At 43.0% G+C, this 18,754-nt stretch overlaps 1 protein-coding gene across 1 annotated transcript in view; it reads right to left on the reverse strand.

The window, feature by feature from the left end:
- LOC126335313 (EF-hand domain-containing protein D2 homolog) overlaps nt 1-18,754 on the reverse strand; it is a 262,639-nt gene that overhangs the window by 13,106 nt on the left and 230,779 nt on the right. Inside the window, exons 2-3 of the mRNA XM_049998460.1 lie at nt 17,386-17,533; nt 2,206-2,340 (exon numbers count right to left, since the gene is read on the reverse strand). Of these exons, the coding sequence (XP_049854417.1) occupies nt 2,206-2,340; nt 17,386-17,533 (283 nt within the window). The remainder of the gene's footprint in view (nt 1-2,205; nt 2,341-17,385; nt 17,534-18,754) is intronic.

Here is an 18,754-nt window from a genome sequence, read left to right on the forward strand (position 1 = left end):
AACTACATAGACTGAAGCGGCGAGTGAAAATTTGTGCCAAGGTCGGGAACTGAAGTCAGGTCTCCTACTTGCTAGGCAGGAGCGTTAGCCACTAAGCCATCTTGGCACAGCAGTTCGCTCAACTGCACGGATTACCCTGGCACGCTTCCTCCCTTGAACCAATTCTCATTGACGCATACTGTGCTTTAAATTCCTCTTTCCTGGCCTCTTCAGTCTATACAGAGTGGTCCATTGATCGTGACCGGGCTAAATATCTCACGAAATAATCGTCAAACGAAAAAACTACAAAGAACGAAACTTGTCTAGCTTGAAGGGGGAAACCAGATGGCGCTAGGGTTGGTCCGCTAGATGACGCTGCCATAGGTCAAACGGATATCAACTGCGTTATTTAAAATAGGAATCACCATTTTTATTACACATTCCTGTAGTACGTAAAGAAATATCAATGTTTTAGTCGGACCACTTTTTTCGCTTTGTGATAGATGGCGCTGTAATAGTCAAACATATGGCTCACAATTTTAGACGAACAGCTGGTAACAGGTAGGTTTTTTAAATTAAAATACAGAACGTAGGTGCGTTTGAACATTTTATTTCGGTTGTTCCAATGTGATACATGTACCTTTGTGAACTTATTTCTGAGAACGAGTGCTGTTAAAGCGTGATTACCTGTAAATACCACATTAATGCAAAATGATGTCCGTCAACCTCAATGCATTTGGCAATACGTGTAACGACATTCCTCTCAACAGCGAGTAGTTCGCCTTCCGTAATGTTCGCACATGCATTGACAATGCGCTGACTCATGTTGTCAGGCACTGTCGGTAGATCACGATAGCAAATACCCTTCAACTTTCCCACAGAAAGAACTCCGGGGACGTCAGATCCGGTGAACGTGCATTGAAACATCTTGGAGTAACATCAGCAGAACATTACGTAGGAAATCAGCATACATTGCACCATTTAGATCGCCATCGATAAAATGGGGGCCAATTATCCTTCCTCCCATAATGCCGCACCATACATTATTCCGCCTAGGTCGCTGATTTTCCACTTTTCGCAGCCATCGTGGGTTTTCCGTTGCCCAATAGTGCACATTATGCCGGTTTACGTTACCGCTGTTGGTGAATGACGCTTCGCCGCTAAATAGAACGTCAGCAAAAAATCAGTCATCGTCCCGTAATTTCTCTTATGCCCAGTGGCAGAACTGTACCTGATATTCAAAGTCGCCGCCATGCAATTCCTGGTGCACAGAAATATGGTAGGGTGCAATCTATGTTGATGTAGCATTCTCGACACCGACGTTCTTGAGATTCCCGATTCTCGCGCAATTTGTCTGCTACTGATGTGCGGATTAGCCGCGACAGCAGCTAAAACACCTACTTGGGCATCATCATTTGCTGCAGGTCGTGGCTGACGTTTCACATGTGGCTGAACACTTCCTGTTTCCTTAAATAACGCAACTAACCGGCGAACGGTCCTGTTCGATGATGTCCAGGATACCGAGCAGCACACACAACACACGCCCGTTGGGCATTTTGATCACAATAGCTGTACATCAACACGATATCGACCTTTTCCGTAATTGGTAAACGGTCCATTTTAACACGGGTAATGTATCACGAAGCAAATACCGTTCGCACTGGCGGAATGTAACGCGATACCACGTTCTTATACGTTTGTGACTGTTACAGCGCCATCTATCACAAAGCGAAAAAAGTGGCCCAACTAAAACATTCATATTACTTTGCGTACTACACGAATATGTAATAAGAAACGGGGGTTCCTATTTTAAAAAACGCAGTTGATATCCGTTTGACCTATGGCAGCGCCATCTAGCGGGCCAAGCATAGCGCCATCTGGTTTCCGCCTTCAAGCTAGACGAGTTTGTTCTTTGTAGTTTTTTTTTCGTTTGATGCTTATTTCGTGAGATATTTGGCCCAGTCACTATCAATGGACCTCCCTGTATACATAAAATCATATATGTATGAGACTAGTAATGTCTCTGTGTCTCTTCATTTGTAAATGTCTCTGTCTCTCTTCATTTGTAATGGGAACGAAGTGTCAGCGTGAAGTGAGGTAAGAAGTCATAACATCCAGAATATTGCGCCATTAAATCTCTCACAATCAGTTACAAAATGCACAGAAAAAAATGTGGCGAAGCTGCTGGCTGCGCGGGGAAACAGAGCAGAGTCGTCGGCAGCTGACCTTGGCCTCGAAGAAGTCCTTGGCGCCGGTGACGCCCACCTCCTCCACGTTGATCTCTGTGAGGGCGGCCAGTCTGCCCAGGCCAGAGTCCTCTGCCAGCTCGCCCGCCGCCGCCTTGCGGAAGATCAGCAGGAACTGCAGGCACACGCGACACGTTCCAGCGTAAACAAAAAACTGCTCACATTGCACAATATATTTATATGTGTGGTATGTCTTCTGACAGAAACCGCACACGTAAATCCGAGATGCGTTCAATAAGTATTTCAACAGTTTTTTCTGAAAGCAGTTTTATCAGTATTACTATACACCATGTTATTCCTCACTCTTTTGGTTATAGAACCCTATTTTTCCACATAATCTCCGTTCAACGCGACAGCCTTACGCCACCTTACTCCTAGGGCCTATATGCGCGAATGGTACGACTCTGTTGGTCGAGACAAAGTCCTGCGCCATCAATAACCTCGCAATCATCCACGTACTGGAATGAGATTTCCACTCTGCAGCGGAGTGTGCGCTGATATGAAACTTCCTGGCAGATTAAAACTGTGTGCCCGACCGAGACTCGAACTCGGGACCTTTGCCTTTCGCGGGCAACTGCTCTACCATCTGAGCTACCGATGCACGACTCACGCCCGGTACTCACAGCTTTACTTCTACCAGTATCTCGTCTCCTACCTTCCAAACTTTAGCTGAGTACCGGGCGTGAGTCGTGCTTCGGTAGCTCAGATGGTAGAGCACTTGCCCGCGAAAGGCAAAGGTCCCGAGTTCGAGTCTCGGTCGGGCACACAGTTTTAATCTGCCAGGAAGTTTCATATCCAAGTACTGCTTTCCGCGGATTGCATCCTTCATCGGGCCAAACAGATGAAAATCGGAAGGTGCGAAATTAGGGCTGCAGGGTCGATGAGGAAGAATGGCACAAGAATGTTTGTCAGCTGCTCTCATGTGCGCGGACTTGGGTAAAGCCTTGCTGTGTCAGAGGAGGAAATGTTCGTTTGCATTTTTGTAGTGACGTACACGATGAAGCCTTTTTTTTTTTTAATTTCCTGGAGGTAGTACAAGGGTGGTTCAAACAGAAATGAGCCGGAGTCTGGAATGCGCGAACTGGTGACAGGAGGGTAATATCATAGACTTACTAAATAAAAACTAGACAGCGCATTGGCGCTAGTGTCACGTCCCCACATTGAACGTGATAGAAGCCGCCATTTGCAGGGAAACAGTGCGTAAACAGGGTTCGTTCGTATGCTGCTTTTAATTGTAACAGTATAATGGAAGCAAAGACGAAGACGGGAACAATGTTACATTTCACAGGTCAGTCATTGCTGGTGGTTTGTTATTTTCTGTTACTTGTATATAGTATTTTCATGGAGAAATAATACATCGTGAGCGTTTGTTTTTGTTTAGGTTTCCCCTTACAAACAAAATGGTTCAAATGGCTCTGAGCACTATGGGACTCAACTGCTGTGGTCATTAGTCCCTTACAACTTAGAACTACTTAAACCTAACTAACCTAAGGACATCACACATATCCATGCCCGAGGCAGGATTTGAACCTGCGACCGTAGCCCTTACAAACAATTTTCTAAATCTGAAATGGATAGTTGCTACTCGGAGAGAGAACTTCCAACCGACAGCAAATCATTTGCTGTGCTCTCTTCATTTTGAAAGGAATTGTTACATGAAAAATTGAGTAAATATACGTCAACGGAAGGACGATGCTATACCAACAGTATTTGGATTTCCAACTTATTTGAAAAAGGTATAGTGTCCACGGAATCCTGCAATATAGGCCTAGGTTAAATAGTGTAGAAATACTGCCAGTGTGTATAAGTTTGAACGTTCCTTTTCCAGGTTACCAAGGCAATCAAATATATATTATGTATGAATCATAGGTAGGTCGAATAATTGAGATTAGATACTTAACATGTGTTGTCAGGTGGTGATTATATTTTCTAAATGGTCAAATATTTGATCAAATGTTGCAAAACTCAACTACTTTTAGAAGTGCTATCAGTGTTAAAAACTAATGTGCGAATGAAATTCCTACCTTATTTAAAGTGATATGGGTTATTACAATTAATCATACCAAAATTCGAGTGTAGACAATACTGTGCTAAACAAAAGTAAGCGTGCAAAATGTACACAGTAGTCGGCAAAAAGCAAACAGGACCTGCCAGGAAACTTACGTGAATTAAAAAATAATCGTACTGTCTGATACTTAAAAGTTTCATGTAATTATCTAATGCAAATAACTATGTAAACTCGCTTCACCTCGTCAGGAAAGAGCCTTACGTTCTTTAATTTCGCGTCTCTATGCAGACGTATTTCGGAAATTAGGAAACTTCAGACTCGAATACTCAGTACTTTTTTAAACAAACATGTGTTTAATTTGTGCTTCAATTTGCTCTTGTTGCTTCTCATATACCTCAAATCACCCCTGTACTAGGATTCATCCCTGCAAATGGCGGCGATCAGCTGCTTCAATTGGGAGACAGTTGCCTCGTTTCTCCGCTGCGGCGTGGTAGGGGCTTGGGTAATATCGTGGCGTTCGTAACGAGGTGTGGTTCTGACCAGAGCGTGCAAGTTCATAGCATGTCGCTAGGGAGCACGTGTGCACATCACTTGATTATACAGAGCTAGCAGCAGATTGCATCAGTCGTTCAACGCTTCAGTATCGCTACCAACAGTGACACGGAGGCGTCAAAAAAAAGAGCAAACAGGTGTTGTTCGTCTTCTGACAGTGGGAGGAGTAGGAGGAACGGACATTCATCGACGAATGTCACAAGTGTACGGCGAACACTGCATGTCCCTTGCAAGGGCCAAGGCGTGGCACAAGCGCTTCAGGGAAAGATGGGTGTCATTAGCCCGTGATGCACAGTCTGGAGCACCATACTGCATTACTGATGACATCGTCCAGCTGGTGCATGCACTCATTACCCAGGACCGCCAAGTGGCAGTGAAAGCCATATCCACCGTGGTAGGATTGAGCGCCGGAAGTGTTCACACCGTCATGAAGGAACAACTGCACATCTGGAAAGTGTGTGCCCAATGGGTGCCCCACAGTCTTCAACCACACCAGGAAGGCCGAAATACTAAATGTCTTTTCCCAAAGCTGTTTCACAGAGGAAGACTGCACTGTAGTTCCTTCTCTAGATTGCCGCATAGATGACAAAATGGTAGATATAGAACTAGATGACAGAGGAATAGAAAAACAACTAAAATCGATGAAAATAGGAAAGGCCGCTGGACCTCATTCGATGCCAGTTCCATTTTACACAGAGTACGCGAATGAACTTGCCCCCCTTCTTGCAGCGGTGTACCGTAGGTCTCTAGAAAAGCGTAGCGTTCCAAAGGACTGGAGAAGGGCACAGGTCATCCCCGTTTTCAAGAAGGGACGTCGAACAGATGCGCGTAACTATAGACCTATATCTCTAACGTCTATCAGTTGCAGAATTTTGGAACACGTATTATGTTCAAGTATAATGACTTTTCTGGAGACTAGAAATGTACTATGTAGAAATCAGCATGAGTTTCGAAAAAGACAATCGTGTGAAACCCAGCTCGTGCTATTCTTCCACGAGACTCAGAGGGCCATAGACACGGGTTCACAGGTAGATACCGTGTTTCTTGACTTCCGCAAGGCGTTTGACACAGTTCCCCATAGTCGTTTAATGAACAAAGTAAGAGCATATGGACTATCAGACCAATTGTGTGATTGGATTGAAGAGTTCCTAGATAACAGAACGCAGCATGTCATTCTCAATGGAGAGAAGTGATTTCAGGTGTGCCGCAGGGGAGTGTCATAGGACCGTTGCTATTCACTATATACATAAATGACCTGGTGGATGACATCGGAAGTTCACTGAGGCTTTTTGCAGATGATGCTGTGGTGTATCGAGAGGTTGCAACAATGGAAAATTGTACTGAAATGCAGGAGGATCTGCAACGAAATGACGCATGGTGCAGGGAACAGCAATTGAATCTCAATGTAGAGAAGTGTAATGAGCTGCGAATACATAGAAAGAAAGATCCTTTATCATTTAGCTACAATATAGCAGGTCAGCAACTGGAAGCAGTTAATTCCATAAATTACCTGGGAGTAAATTGGAACGATGATATAAATTAATCGTCGGTAAAGCAGATGCCAGACAGATTCAATGGAAGAATCCTAAGGAAATGCAGTCCGGAAACAAAGGAAGTAGGTCACAGTACACTTCTTCACCCACTGCTTGAGTACTGCTCACCGGCGTGGGATCCGTACCAGATAGGGTTGACAGAAGAGATAGAGAAGATCCAATGGAGAGCAGCGCGCTTCGTTACAGGATCATTTAGTAATCGCGAAAGCGTTACGGAGATGATAAACTCCAGTGGAAGACTCTGCAAGAGAGACGCTCAGTGGCTCGGTACGGGCTTTTGTTGAAGTTTCGTGAACATACCTTCACCGAGGAGTCCAGCAGTATATTGCTCCCTCCTACGTATATCTCGCGAAGAGACCATGAGGATAAAATCAGAGAGATTAGAGCCCACACAGAAGCATACCGACAGTCCTCCTTTCCACGAACAATACGAGACTGGAATAGAAGGGAGGGAGAACCGATAGATGTAGTCAAGGTACCCTCCGCCACACACCGTCGGGTGGCTTGCGGAGTGTGGATGTAGATGCAGAAGCATGTCGAATGGCCCACTGTCTTGCTCATCTGCAGCACATGCTCGGGAAGGGAATGCTTTCCTGGCACGAATGGTGGCTGCAGATGAGTCATCACTTCGAACCAGAATCAGAACGACAAAGTCTCCAGTGGAAGCTTCTAGAGTCACCACCACCAAAGAAATCCTCCGCACAGATGGTCCTTTGTTGTTCGTTATGGTCTTCCGTTAGCCGGGAGGAACCCAGTGGGCATACGCCCAACTTTGAGTATTCCAACTGGTGGACGAGTGTGTCAGCATTACCAACAGAGACGCCGAGCTGAGCAGGGAGTTTTATGTTTGTGACACGTCGGACTCCTCGAATGAGTGTGTCCGCACGTACCAAAACTGCGGGAGTCACAGCTGTGTTTGCGGTGGCCGACACGCGGGAGATCAGGCGGGCTTGCGCGACCTCCTTGTGATTGTGACTGACGCCTCGCCAAACGACTCGCTGTTCTTTTTTTCACTGCCTGCAATGCGTTCAGTTCATAGTGCTGTGGAATGTGGAAAAAAAAACGCAAATTACTCATAAGAAGAACACCAAAAATGCAACAGGAGCGTAATATGTAAGAAATTGTCCACGCAAGCCGGCCGCGGTGGCCGTGCGGTTCTAGGCGCTCCAGTCCGGAGCCGCGCTGCTGCTACGGTCGCAGGTTCGAATCCTGCCTCGGGCATGGATGTGTGTGATGTCCTTAGGTTAGTTAGGTTTAAGTAGTTCTAAGTTCTAGGGGACTAATGACCACGGCAGTTGAGTCCCATAGTGCTCAGACCCATTTGAACCATTTTTTGTCCACGCAACCTGCCACTGATGATGCCTTGCAGAAAAAAAAGGCGAAACGCGTATGGCACTAAAATTGTGTTTTATTCAGTTGCAGTCAGACGGTCCATAAGTAAAACTTATCAAATATACCGCAATAATGTAGACATACTACATGATGCATGGACCTTGCCGCTGGTGGGGAGGCTTGAGTGCCTCAGCGATACAGATAGCCGTACCGTAGGTGCAACCACAACGGAAGGGTATCTGTTGAGAGGCCAGACAAACGTGTGGTTCCTGAAGAGGGGCAGCAGCCTTTTCAGTAGTTGCAGGGGCAACAGTCTGGATGATTGACTGATCTGGCCTTGTAACTAACCAAAATGGCCTTGCTGTGACGGTACTGCGAACGGCTGAAAGCAAGGGGAAACTACAGAAGCAATTTTTCCCCGAGGGCATGCAGCTTTACTGTATGGTTAAATGAGTTAAATATTCCGGAGGTGAAATAGTCCCCCATTCGACTCTCCGGGCGGGGACTACTCAAGAGGACATTATCAGGAGGGGAAAAAAACTGGCGTTCTACAGACCGGAGCGTGGAATGTCAGATCTCTTAATTGGGCAGTTAGGTTAGAAAATTTAAAAAGGGAAATGGATAGGTTAAAGTTAGATATAGTGGGAATTAGTGAAGTTCGGTGGCAGGAGGAACAAGACTTTTGGTCAGGTGAATACAGGGTTATAAATACAAAATCAAATAGGGGTAATGCAGGAGTAGGTTTAATAATGAATAGAAAAATAGGATGGGTACATCATATAACTAATGAGGAGGTATTCAAAAATGGCTCTGAGCACTATGGGACCTAACAGCTATGGTCATCAGTCCCCTAGAAATTAGAACTACTTGAACTTAGCCAACCTAAGGACATCACACATATCCATGCCCGAGGCAGGATTCGAACCTGCGACCGTAGCGGTCAGGCGGTTCCAGACTGTAGCGCCTAGAACCGCTCGGCCACCACGGCCGGCGAGGAGGTATTGAATAGAACTGGAGAGAAGAGAAATTTGTGGCACAACTTGACTAGAAGAAGGGATCGGTAGGTAGGGCATATTCTGAGCCATCAAAGGATCACAAATTTAGCATTGGTGGACAGTGTGGAGGGTAAAAATCGCAGAGGCACACCAAGAGATAAATACACAAAACATATTCAGAAGGATGTCGGTTGAAGTAGGTACTGGGAGATGAAGAACCTTGCACAGGATAGTGTAGCATGGAGAGCTGCATCAAACCAGTCTACAAATACGTGAAGTTTTGAACCAAATACGTGAAGATTTGAACCAAATATAATCAGTTCCACACACATTTTCAAGGTGACGTATCTATGTATTCCTTTCAAAGATAATGAAATATGGGGTTCTTACATGGTGAAAGTCATACATTAACTTAAGGTATGTCGCTCAGTTGAAGACACAGTTCAGTGGATCACCATCAGGCAATATGGTCCTGAAATTACAACTAAGTGGCGTGTGTAATCCACGTGTCTAAGAAAGAACTTCGGGATTTGGAGAGAGACCGGGGGGGGGGGGGCCTCAAATGGCTCTGAACACTATGGGACTTAACATCTGCAGTCATCAGGCCCCTAGACTTAGAACTACTTAAACCTAACGACATCACACTCATCCATGCCCGAGGCAGGATTCGAACCTGCGACCGTAGCAGCAGCGTGGTTCCGGACTGAAGTGCCTAGAATCGCTCGGCCACAGCGGCCAGGGAGGGGGGAGGTGAGGTAATTGGAGTTGGAGGAGAAGACAGAGTGGGCAGGAAAGGGGTTGCATGATATATTGGTATACTGCCCTATGTACTTAAACATCCATTACAGAAATGGATATAAACACCCACTCATTTTTAAACTGATATGTTGAAACACAGCACGTTATTCCGTGTTACCATAGGTGCATTAAAGTATGGAGCCACGAGTGCCTCTGGTCCCTTAGTGCAGATGTTTTTCTCCTTTCCTTCGTTTCAACACAGCTGACGCTCCTATATCAGATACCGCCTGTGTTAGTGACTCAAGTCTGCCAGTAAAACGCTGCAAATATTTTTAAGCACAAAAAATCATTCTGGTATTTCAAAACTGATCTTTTAACAGTAGCAGATTAACTGTCACCATTATATGGAACTATTATGAAAAGTTCAGCTCCTAAAAATCAATTAACTGCAATCGTTCATTTTATAACATTTACAATTTTTATTTTACGTAATATTGGAATCTTAAAATTAATTTTCTCTTGTATTTTGCTGTATGAGTGCGTGAGAGTGACAGAGATGACTAAGGGACATACGGTAATTCGAAATGTTTATTTTGTGAAGATCTATGTGAAATGCAAACATGCAAAAAATACCTGGGAGGAACCACGAGTCATGTAACATATGTCTGAGTGAGCATACTTTTGTAAAAGTCAGCCAGGAAAGAAGTTAGGAACGGAATAAGTTTGTTACTTAATTTTGGAATTATTTCATACTTTATCTGGCTGAAGGTTTGCTTACGTAAAATTACCTTCTAAATTGTGATAGGATAACAGAGGATTATGCTGTGAGAACTTTCTAAAAAGAATGTTCTGATTTGTCATTCAGATCAACAGCCAACCAGAGTAGAGCTTCTCGTGCGGAGAGAGGGGTGCTCTCTGCAAGTGAACACTGCCTAGGATGTCGTTTCCGAACCAATGTACCGAATACATCAAGTTAGATCGCGCTTCGATAATATAATGTAAAATGAAGAATTAGAGAGTGGGGAGCATTTTTGTGAACGTTTAAAGGAAAACCACTGAAAAGACCGAATGTTTAACTCGCGTAGAGTTATGGATCGGTGACTGTTTAGGTCGCAAATAATATTCGGGTCGAAGTTGCGAAGTTCTTTCTTCTTTCGTGTGACCATGTGTAGCATATCTTTATAATTGTAAACTTGCCGAGACACTATTAGTGCAAAAGTAGATACGGACTTGATAGCCATTTCAGGAGTCTTAGTGGTAATAAATAGTCAATAGTACTTTGAACATCATGCTACACGAAGGTAGAACACGAACGTCAGATGTTTATCATAAACTTTCAGGCTGGCTCTTTATGATATGTAGGAAGTGGTGATTTCTTCAACGCTGCCTCGCACCACCGAGATAGCACCTGCTAACACAAAGTGAAGGGAGAAAGTGCAGACAAGAAGCCTGTCGAGTTGTGTGGATTGAATGGTGGTAATGTAACAATACGAAGACCGAAACCCGCCCCGCCACAATGTGATCTTAATACTTCCGTCAAGAAGAAATATGAAGCACACAGTCTGTTCCTTTACAAGATGACACCTTAGTATAATACAATGCACACGTGATCATATATTGTGATATTACACAGAGAACCATTATTATCCATCTTTCCCACTGATGAGATCTTAATACTCCCAACACGTAGCTCTGAGGCATACATAATTTTTTTCCATAAGCGTTTTAAGTTCTTGTAACTACATGTGTTACTTTCACTTGAAAAATGGTAAATAAGAAAGGAATTACTATCATTAGTGAATTACTGAAAAATTAATAAAAGTATTAGCAAGTACTTTAGGACATGCATTATGGGGATGGTACTTTAGCAGTAAATTTAGAGTGGGGGAGGGGCGCTAGAGGGGGGGGGGGGGTTAGGATGGTTAACTGTATATCGTACTTAATCATATACAGTGTCGTCCACACACGTATTTATTGAGTTACATATTATTGTAAACACCATATATAGCCTCAAAGCATTACACTGCAGTTTTTTCTGTAGAAAAGGGGGCTTAAACACTCATAAAATGCCATAGCAAATTAAGTGTCATATTAATGGAAAATATAATACTGATGTGAGGGTCTTTTCAGTAGGTCTCCACGAATCAATGAATTACGATCTTATAATATTGCAAACCACGCGATCGTTGTGAAATCAACATTTCATTGCTCATCTAAAATGATTATATTTACACTCTGAGAATGGATTACTACAATTATGTACGAGGCAGTTATGAACGCGTATTACAAGCACACGTTAAGCATTTAGTTAAATATCCAACTTCCCTTTACTGTTAATACCTCTGGTAAAGCAGAGATCAGGTGACTTTCAGAATGGTCCCACTTTGCTACGATCTCTGCCGCCACTGTTTTGGCGTATGTTAACGTCAGTTGATGGACAGAAGTGACGAAAGCAGGTTGCAGAAACTTATTAGCTGTTTAATACGCCATACTGTGTGTTAATGGTTTTCAATTGTGCGTAATGTTAGTCAAATTATGTATATTCGATATGTACTCGTATCCTGTAATACAACTCGTCTATAAAACCAGAAATATGTTTTTTCGACGATGACATGTCACGGACAGGTCAGACATATTTTAACATGTAAATAATGTTTTCAAATATGTAATAACCGCTTGTTTCTATGCCATACCCTGCACGATACGTATGCTTTACTAATTTTTATTTCAACGTGCGCTTGAGACTGGCTATGAAAGCGGAATCATTATTGTTTAAAATAAATGAAAAATTAACAATCAAATGGCAGAAATTTCTTTCAAAAATTCTATAAAGATTATTGAATGTTTCAGTTGTATACAGGCATTTTGCAGAGCTTTGAGTATCACACTTAAAGGATGAAATCTTCTAGCATGGAAAATGCCGGACAAAGGCCAAAGTGCTTTGACCTGAAATGAGAGGATTTAGTCAACAAGAAAGTGCATCTGATATGAAAGCAACGTCTGTTCATGGGAATCTTAGTACCTCACAGTTTCACAAACCCATGCAACATGCAGCTAACAGCCATTTTTTGAGATTATACAACGTGGTTTAGGCCGGATGGAAATTAGTATATGCTCTAAATATGAGCTTCTCCGGCAGCATCACTGACCAATTTTGGTATTCCTTTGGGTAGATAGTGTGTCAAGGGGACCACCCAGCAATCGAATTTTGTAATTTCTTATATTTACGGTATGTGAAGTTCACATCTTAGTCACCAATAATCCAAAGCAGTTCGATGCAAGTTACAAAAATTCTCTGAGACAATAGATCTGAAGTTTTCCAAGCAATTTTAATTCTCTTAAAATTAAGGTGGCTTTCTCGACAGGTCGTGTGGCGCATTCGGTAGCGCTGGAGAATCGAACCGGGTAATAAGTGGATTGCTGGTTCGTATCTCACTGTGGTCTTTTTCCGGGCGGTTCTTGGCGCTTCAGTCCGGAACAGCGCGACCGCTACGGTCGCAGGTTCGAATCCTGCCTCGGGCATGGATGTGTGTGATGTCCTTAGGTTAGTTAGGTTTAAGTAGTTCTAAGTTCTAAGGGACTGATGACCTCAGATGTTAAGTCCCATAGTGCCCAGAGCCATTTGAACAATTTTTTTCCTTTTTCCGTTTTATTTTTCTCATTTAATTCAAATACTACATAATTTAACATAAAATCCATCAATATGTGCTAATTAACGCAGATCTACTCTTTTTTATAAAAAATGCGCGTCGTCTTGGGTCTAATTATATACTGGTTGCAAAGTTTCAGTTTCCATTGCGAACATAAATCCTTGACTATCAATATTTTGTGGAAGATTGTTAAAAAAATTGTAGTTATTTTATCTGAACTACCTTTATTGACAATCTTTCATGAAATATTTCTAATAGGTTATTTTCATATGTTAAAAATATGGTTCTGATTGTTGTTTACCGTGACTTATTAGTTTTTTTTCAGTTTCAATTTTATAAAAGCGGGATAGCTGTCCGTCTATGCAGTATGCTACGTGTGGTAAAGAAAAAACCTAAGATCATAAGGTTTTATCAGTTTAGTGACTAAGTTATTTTTGTAAAGCAATATCCGTCTTTTGTCCAGCACACTTATTTTGACACTTCCTTCATTATCTCTCCTCCTCCTCCTGCCCTTTATCAGTTAAAATGTAACTATCAGTGGAAGTTTATAAAAGAGACAATTATTACTTATTTTTGTTCGCGCAATAACTTATTCTATTGATACCACTAGTCTCAATGTGCTACTTACGGATTTCCAAGTGAAAGTGTGGCGAGTCTTGTGTGTGAACGGAAATAACCGGCTCGCGCCATGTCTGTTTAACCGCCACTGCGGCCATTTCACAGAAAGAACTCTGAATTTTAGTCATATCTTAGAGCCTGCCTGTCATTGAATTCTTAAGTCCGAATGTTCAGTGTGAAAAAAACTGGGGCACCTAAGTATTCCAAATTTCTACGGTCGCGAAAATACGAAACCAAGCCAATTACTCCGAGATAGCAATAACGCGTGTCTCGTAAAACTTCAGGTCGTAGACTTTACGTCAATTCAACTCACCCGCTGAAAAAAGGAAAGATAAATGTACTGAGTGACCGTAACATTCAAACAGCATTTTCAGCCAATATTCTTACAAATTATCTATTATTTAATGCAATTAAAGCGTAAAAATCATTAGGTCTCAATATTTTGTCACATGATCGAAAACGCTTCGTTATTGGCTGAAGTTCAGGTGACGTCAAAGGCTTGGAGTAAGACGAAGTTATTAGTGTTTTCTAGTATTTTCTTCAAACGGTTTAGTTATGAATTTGTTCAGGTAACTCAGCTTCTCATCTACGGGTAGCAGAAATGTCTCGCAGTGCTGTGAATACATTGAGATGCACTAATTCTGGGACGGAACAGCGGTGCTCACACTGTGTGTTCCCGTATGACTGGCTAGGCGAGTCCGTTCAGAGTTCGCAGGAAGGCACTGGCATAACCCCTTAAACGGGACTTACAGCTTTTAAGTAACAGTGGAAAGGAATTTTGTTAAGGCCGATAGCGGAAATCTCCCAAAAGTTGATGCTTTTATGGTCTCTTCGTTCTTCAAAAACAATCCAGATTTTTATGTTCCAGAAAGCAGAAACGTCAAAACTGTATTGCATGGTGACTGGGAATGGAGTACCATGACGATGCAATAAGTCGCGGAACTGTCTTAAAATTTTGGGCCTGGAACTCAATTATTTTCTCGGACCATGCTGGAAAGATTTTCCAGCATAACTTTGGGAAAGCCTGCACAATAAAACACAGTGGCAAGTTTTTCATTCGAAAGATAATTCCATCGTTAATTGCTGTCAGAGCATCATCGTGTTTGCTTCAACCATTTTACACACTACAGTTTAACTATTACTCCAGGTCATTACTTTAAACTACTGGAAAATTTATCATCATCAGACATCCATGAGCGATTACTGCACATACATATGGTGTTTCAAGTTGTATGAGGGGCGTTTGAAAACTCCGAGCAAAGTTTAGTTAGTAGCATCTTTGGAAAGAACGCACACCAAGTTTCAGCCATATTTGTCTATTTCTTTGTGTCTGGCATTCGTATGAATCAAGGAAGTCGAGTGATTGTCAAAAATATACGAAGAAGAATTTCGTGTGCTGATTAAACATTACTTTCTGAAAGGCAAAACGCCTCAGGAGACTAAACAGAAGCTAGATAAACATTACGGTGACTCTGCACCGCCGATTATAAAAGTTGGAATTTTCGGAGTGGCCATTTGGGCACAAGTGATACTAAACGTTCTGGACGCCCTGTAGAGGTTACGACTCCAGAAATCATTGATAAAATCCATGATATGGTGATGGATGACAGAAGAGTTAAGGCGCATCAGATTGCTAATGCTGTGGGCATCTCGAATGAATGCGTACGTAATATTTTGCATAAACATTTGGACATGAGAAAGCTGTCGGCAAGATGGGTTTCCGCGATTGCTCACGCTTGACCACAAACGGAATCTTGTGAAGTGTTGCAAGGATGGTTTGCAGCTGTTCAGGAAGAATCCGCAGGACTTAAAGCGTCGTTGATCACTGTGGATGAAACATGGATACATTACTATACTCCTAAGACCAAAGAACAATCTAAGCAATGGGTTAACAAGGGAGAATCTGCACAAAAAAGGCGAAGACCATTCCTTCGGCCGGAAAGTTTATGGCGACTGTCTTTTAGGATTCTCAAGGGATAATCTTCATCGACTATCTGAAAAAGGGTAAAAATATTACAGGTACATATTATTCATCGTTATTGGGCCGTTTGAAATCCGAGCTGCAAGAAAAACGCCGGCGATTGGACCGCAAAGAAGTCCTTTCCCATCACGACAATGCAACAGCACGCACCTCAGCAGTCGTGGTCGCAAAATTAATGGAAATAAGATTCCAACTCGTTTCACGTCCCCCCCCCCCCCCCCCCCTGTTCTCCAGACTGTTTCCTCGGACTGCTATTTGTTCCCCAGTTTGAAGAAATGGCTGGCAGGACAAAGATTTTATTCAAATGAGGAGGTGATTGCAGCAACTAATAGGTATTTTGCAGAATTTGGCAATTCCTATTATTCGGATGGGATCATCACAAATTACAACAGCGTTGGACGAACTGTCTAAAAGGAGACTATGTCGGAAAATAATAAAGGTTTATCCAAAACACGTAAGTAGTTTTTATTTTTGCACGGACTTTTCAAACGCCCCTCGTATGTCAAATGTCATATCTATGTGCAGTAAATTACGAAACACGTCTGATGTCTGACTTTTAGCATTGCGACTCCGTCAGCATGAATGCAGAACTATTATTGTCGCCTGCCTCCTGCGTAACTTTGCGTCATGAAATTGAAACATTCTCGAAGATCTTGGAATCCCTGGGATTGATCTTGCTAGTGTGAGTGTCGATAACAGGCAAAAATGATCGAGATTCCCCATTTCCGGCATGGATGAACTGTCTATATACATAATTAAGTTTGTACGGTACCGTCAGTATGCAAGTCCTACTCGCACCTGGACTTTCTTTTGGAAGTTACATCGAAATGTGTCGAGTTATTGATATTTAAGTTTTGAGCCTCACGTAACACAAATATAAAAAAATTGCATAAATCCTACGGCTGGGTGGCCTCATCATCGATAATTTCCAAGAATGTTTGCCTATCGAAACCGCGGGCCCCAAACGACAGATATCGAACGTGCGATTCTAAATCGATGACACCACTGTGGTGGCGCGCGTTATGAGCATGTTCATAGTGGTCACTGCAGTAACGGCAATAGAAGAGCGTTACTAATATAGTTGTAATTATAAAGGAAAAGAATTACCTCACTCGTTGTCGACGTCGTCATGAGAAGCCCATTTGATGTGTTTGCTACGAGAAGTATTCACTTTTTACCGTAACCTGGGTAGACTCTGCAAGTGTCACAAAAATATGGGTAGAGTGTCACATTTCCGACAAAAAGTCAAACCATTTTCTACATTGCATAAGCACGGAATGAGATTCTTCCACGTGAGGCAATCGCCCGAAGAAGTGTCTGCAATACCAGACATTCCACTCACTACCGCCATAAATCGTTTGGATTTTCCCTAGCATCTCACAAATAACGTAACGCGCGCCACCATAGTTGCGTGATCGATTTACAATCGCAAGTTCGATATCTGTCGTTTGGAGCCCGCGGCTACGATGGGCTAACATTCTTGGAAATTACCTGATCAGTTTAAGTGGAATAGCTTATGTTGAAATCGAGCCGCAAGCATGCGACCTTTATGCGAAAATTGAGCGCGCCATTCCCTTCGCCGCTTTATTTGGTCAGTAACAACAGCTCAGTTGTTACATCTTTAACAACGTTATCATCGACCAAACAAAGCGGTGAACAGAAAGGCGTGCTCACTGCTAACTGGATTGCCTTGATGCACTCTTGTACAGTCCCGGGCAGAGCAGGAAACGCACCTCCCGGAAGCTGATGCGGTCGTCGCCGTCCTCGTCGACCTCTTTGATCATCGCCTTGAGGCTGAGGTGCGTCTGCGGGGCGCCCAGGCGCTCCATCATGCGCTTCACCTCGTTCAGGTCCAGGTAGCCGTCGCCACCCTCGTCATACCTGCAACAACACACAGACGTCCGTCAGTACTCTGCCTTCGTACGGAATGGGTCAGATCCGCGACTGAGCGACAATCAGGAAATAAATCCCTTAGTAATATGGAACATCAAGTTTCCAAGACATTTTCAAGCCTCAAACATCTGTGATGTAACAACTGCTAAAACCTCCTTTACATCCGTGCGAATACAAGCGAGAGCGCATACGTGAGCAACTAGCGAGCTTTAAATACTACTCGCTTATAGCTGAACGAGCGCTTACACTAGAAGCAACCGAAGAGAAAACGAGAAGATTAATACAGCCTATAAAATCTGTGTTATTTTTTGGCGCTGATGATCGGCACCCAATAGAAATTTTTAAAGGAACATCTCAATTTCACTGTTTTATTGTATATTTAAGTACAAAAAAACATGGGTTTTACTTACATAAACCAACAGTCAAATAGCGATGCGTTTCTTTAAAGAATATTGTATTACTGTTAATCAGCAACATCAAAAACTGTTTACAATATACATTCTACCAAGGACGAAAAAAAAAAAAAACTCACCACAAAGGTATTATCCGATTGGGATGGAAACGGTTAGATGTGATGTACATGTACAGTCAAAGGAATGATTACAAATTATGAAAATTTCGATGATTTATTTAAGAGACGCCCCCCCCCCCCCCCCCCCCCCCCCAAAGAACCATGGACCTGCCGTTGGTGGGGAGGCTTGCGTGCCTCAGCGATACAGATAGCCGTACCGTAGGTGCAACCACAACGGAGGGGTATCTGTTGAGAGGCCAGACAAACGTGTGGTTCCTGAAGAGGGGCAGCAGCCTTTTCAGTAGTTGCAGGGGCAACAGTCTGGATGATTGACTGATCTGGCCTAGTAACACTAACCTAAACGGCCTTGCTGTGCTGGTGCTGGTGCTGCGAACGGCTGAGAAAGCAAGGGGAAACTACAGCCGTAATATTTCCCGAGGGCATGCAGCTTTACTGTATGGTTAAATGATGATGGCGTCCCCTTGCGTAAAATATTCCGGAGGTAAAATAGTCCCCCATTCGGATCTCCGGTCGGGGACTACTCAGGAAGACGTCGTTATCGGGAGAAAGAAAACTGGAGTTATACGGGTTAGAGCGTGGAATGTCAGATCCCTTAATCGAGCAGGTAGGTTAGAAAATTTAAAAAGGGAAATGGATAGGTTAAAGTTACAGTAGGAATTAGTGAAGTTCGGTAGCAG

The sequence above is a fragment of the Schistocerca gregaria genome, chromosome 2 (assembly GCF_023897955.1).
Source record: "Schistocerca gregaria isolate iqSchGreg1 chromosome 2, iqSchGreg1.2, whole genome shotgun sequence".
NCBI lineage: Eukaryota > Metazoa > Arthropoda > Insecta > Orthoptera > Acrididae > Schistocerca > Schistocerca gregaria.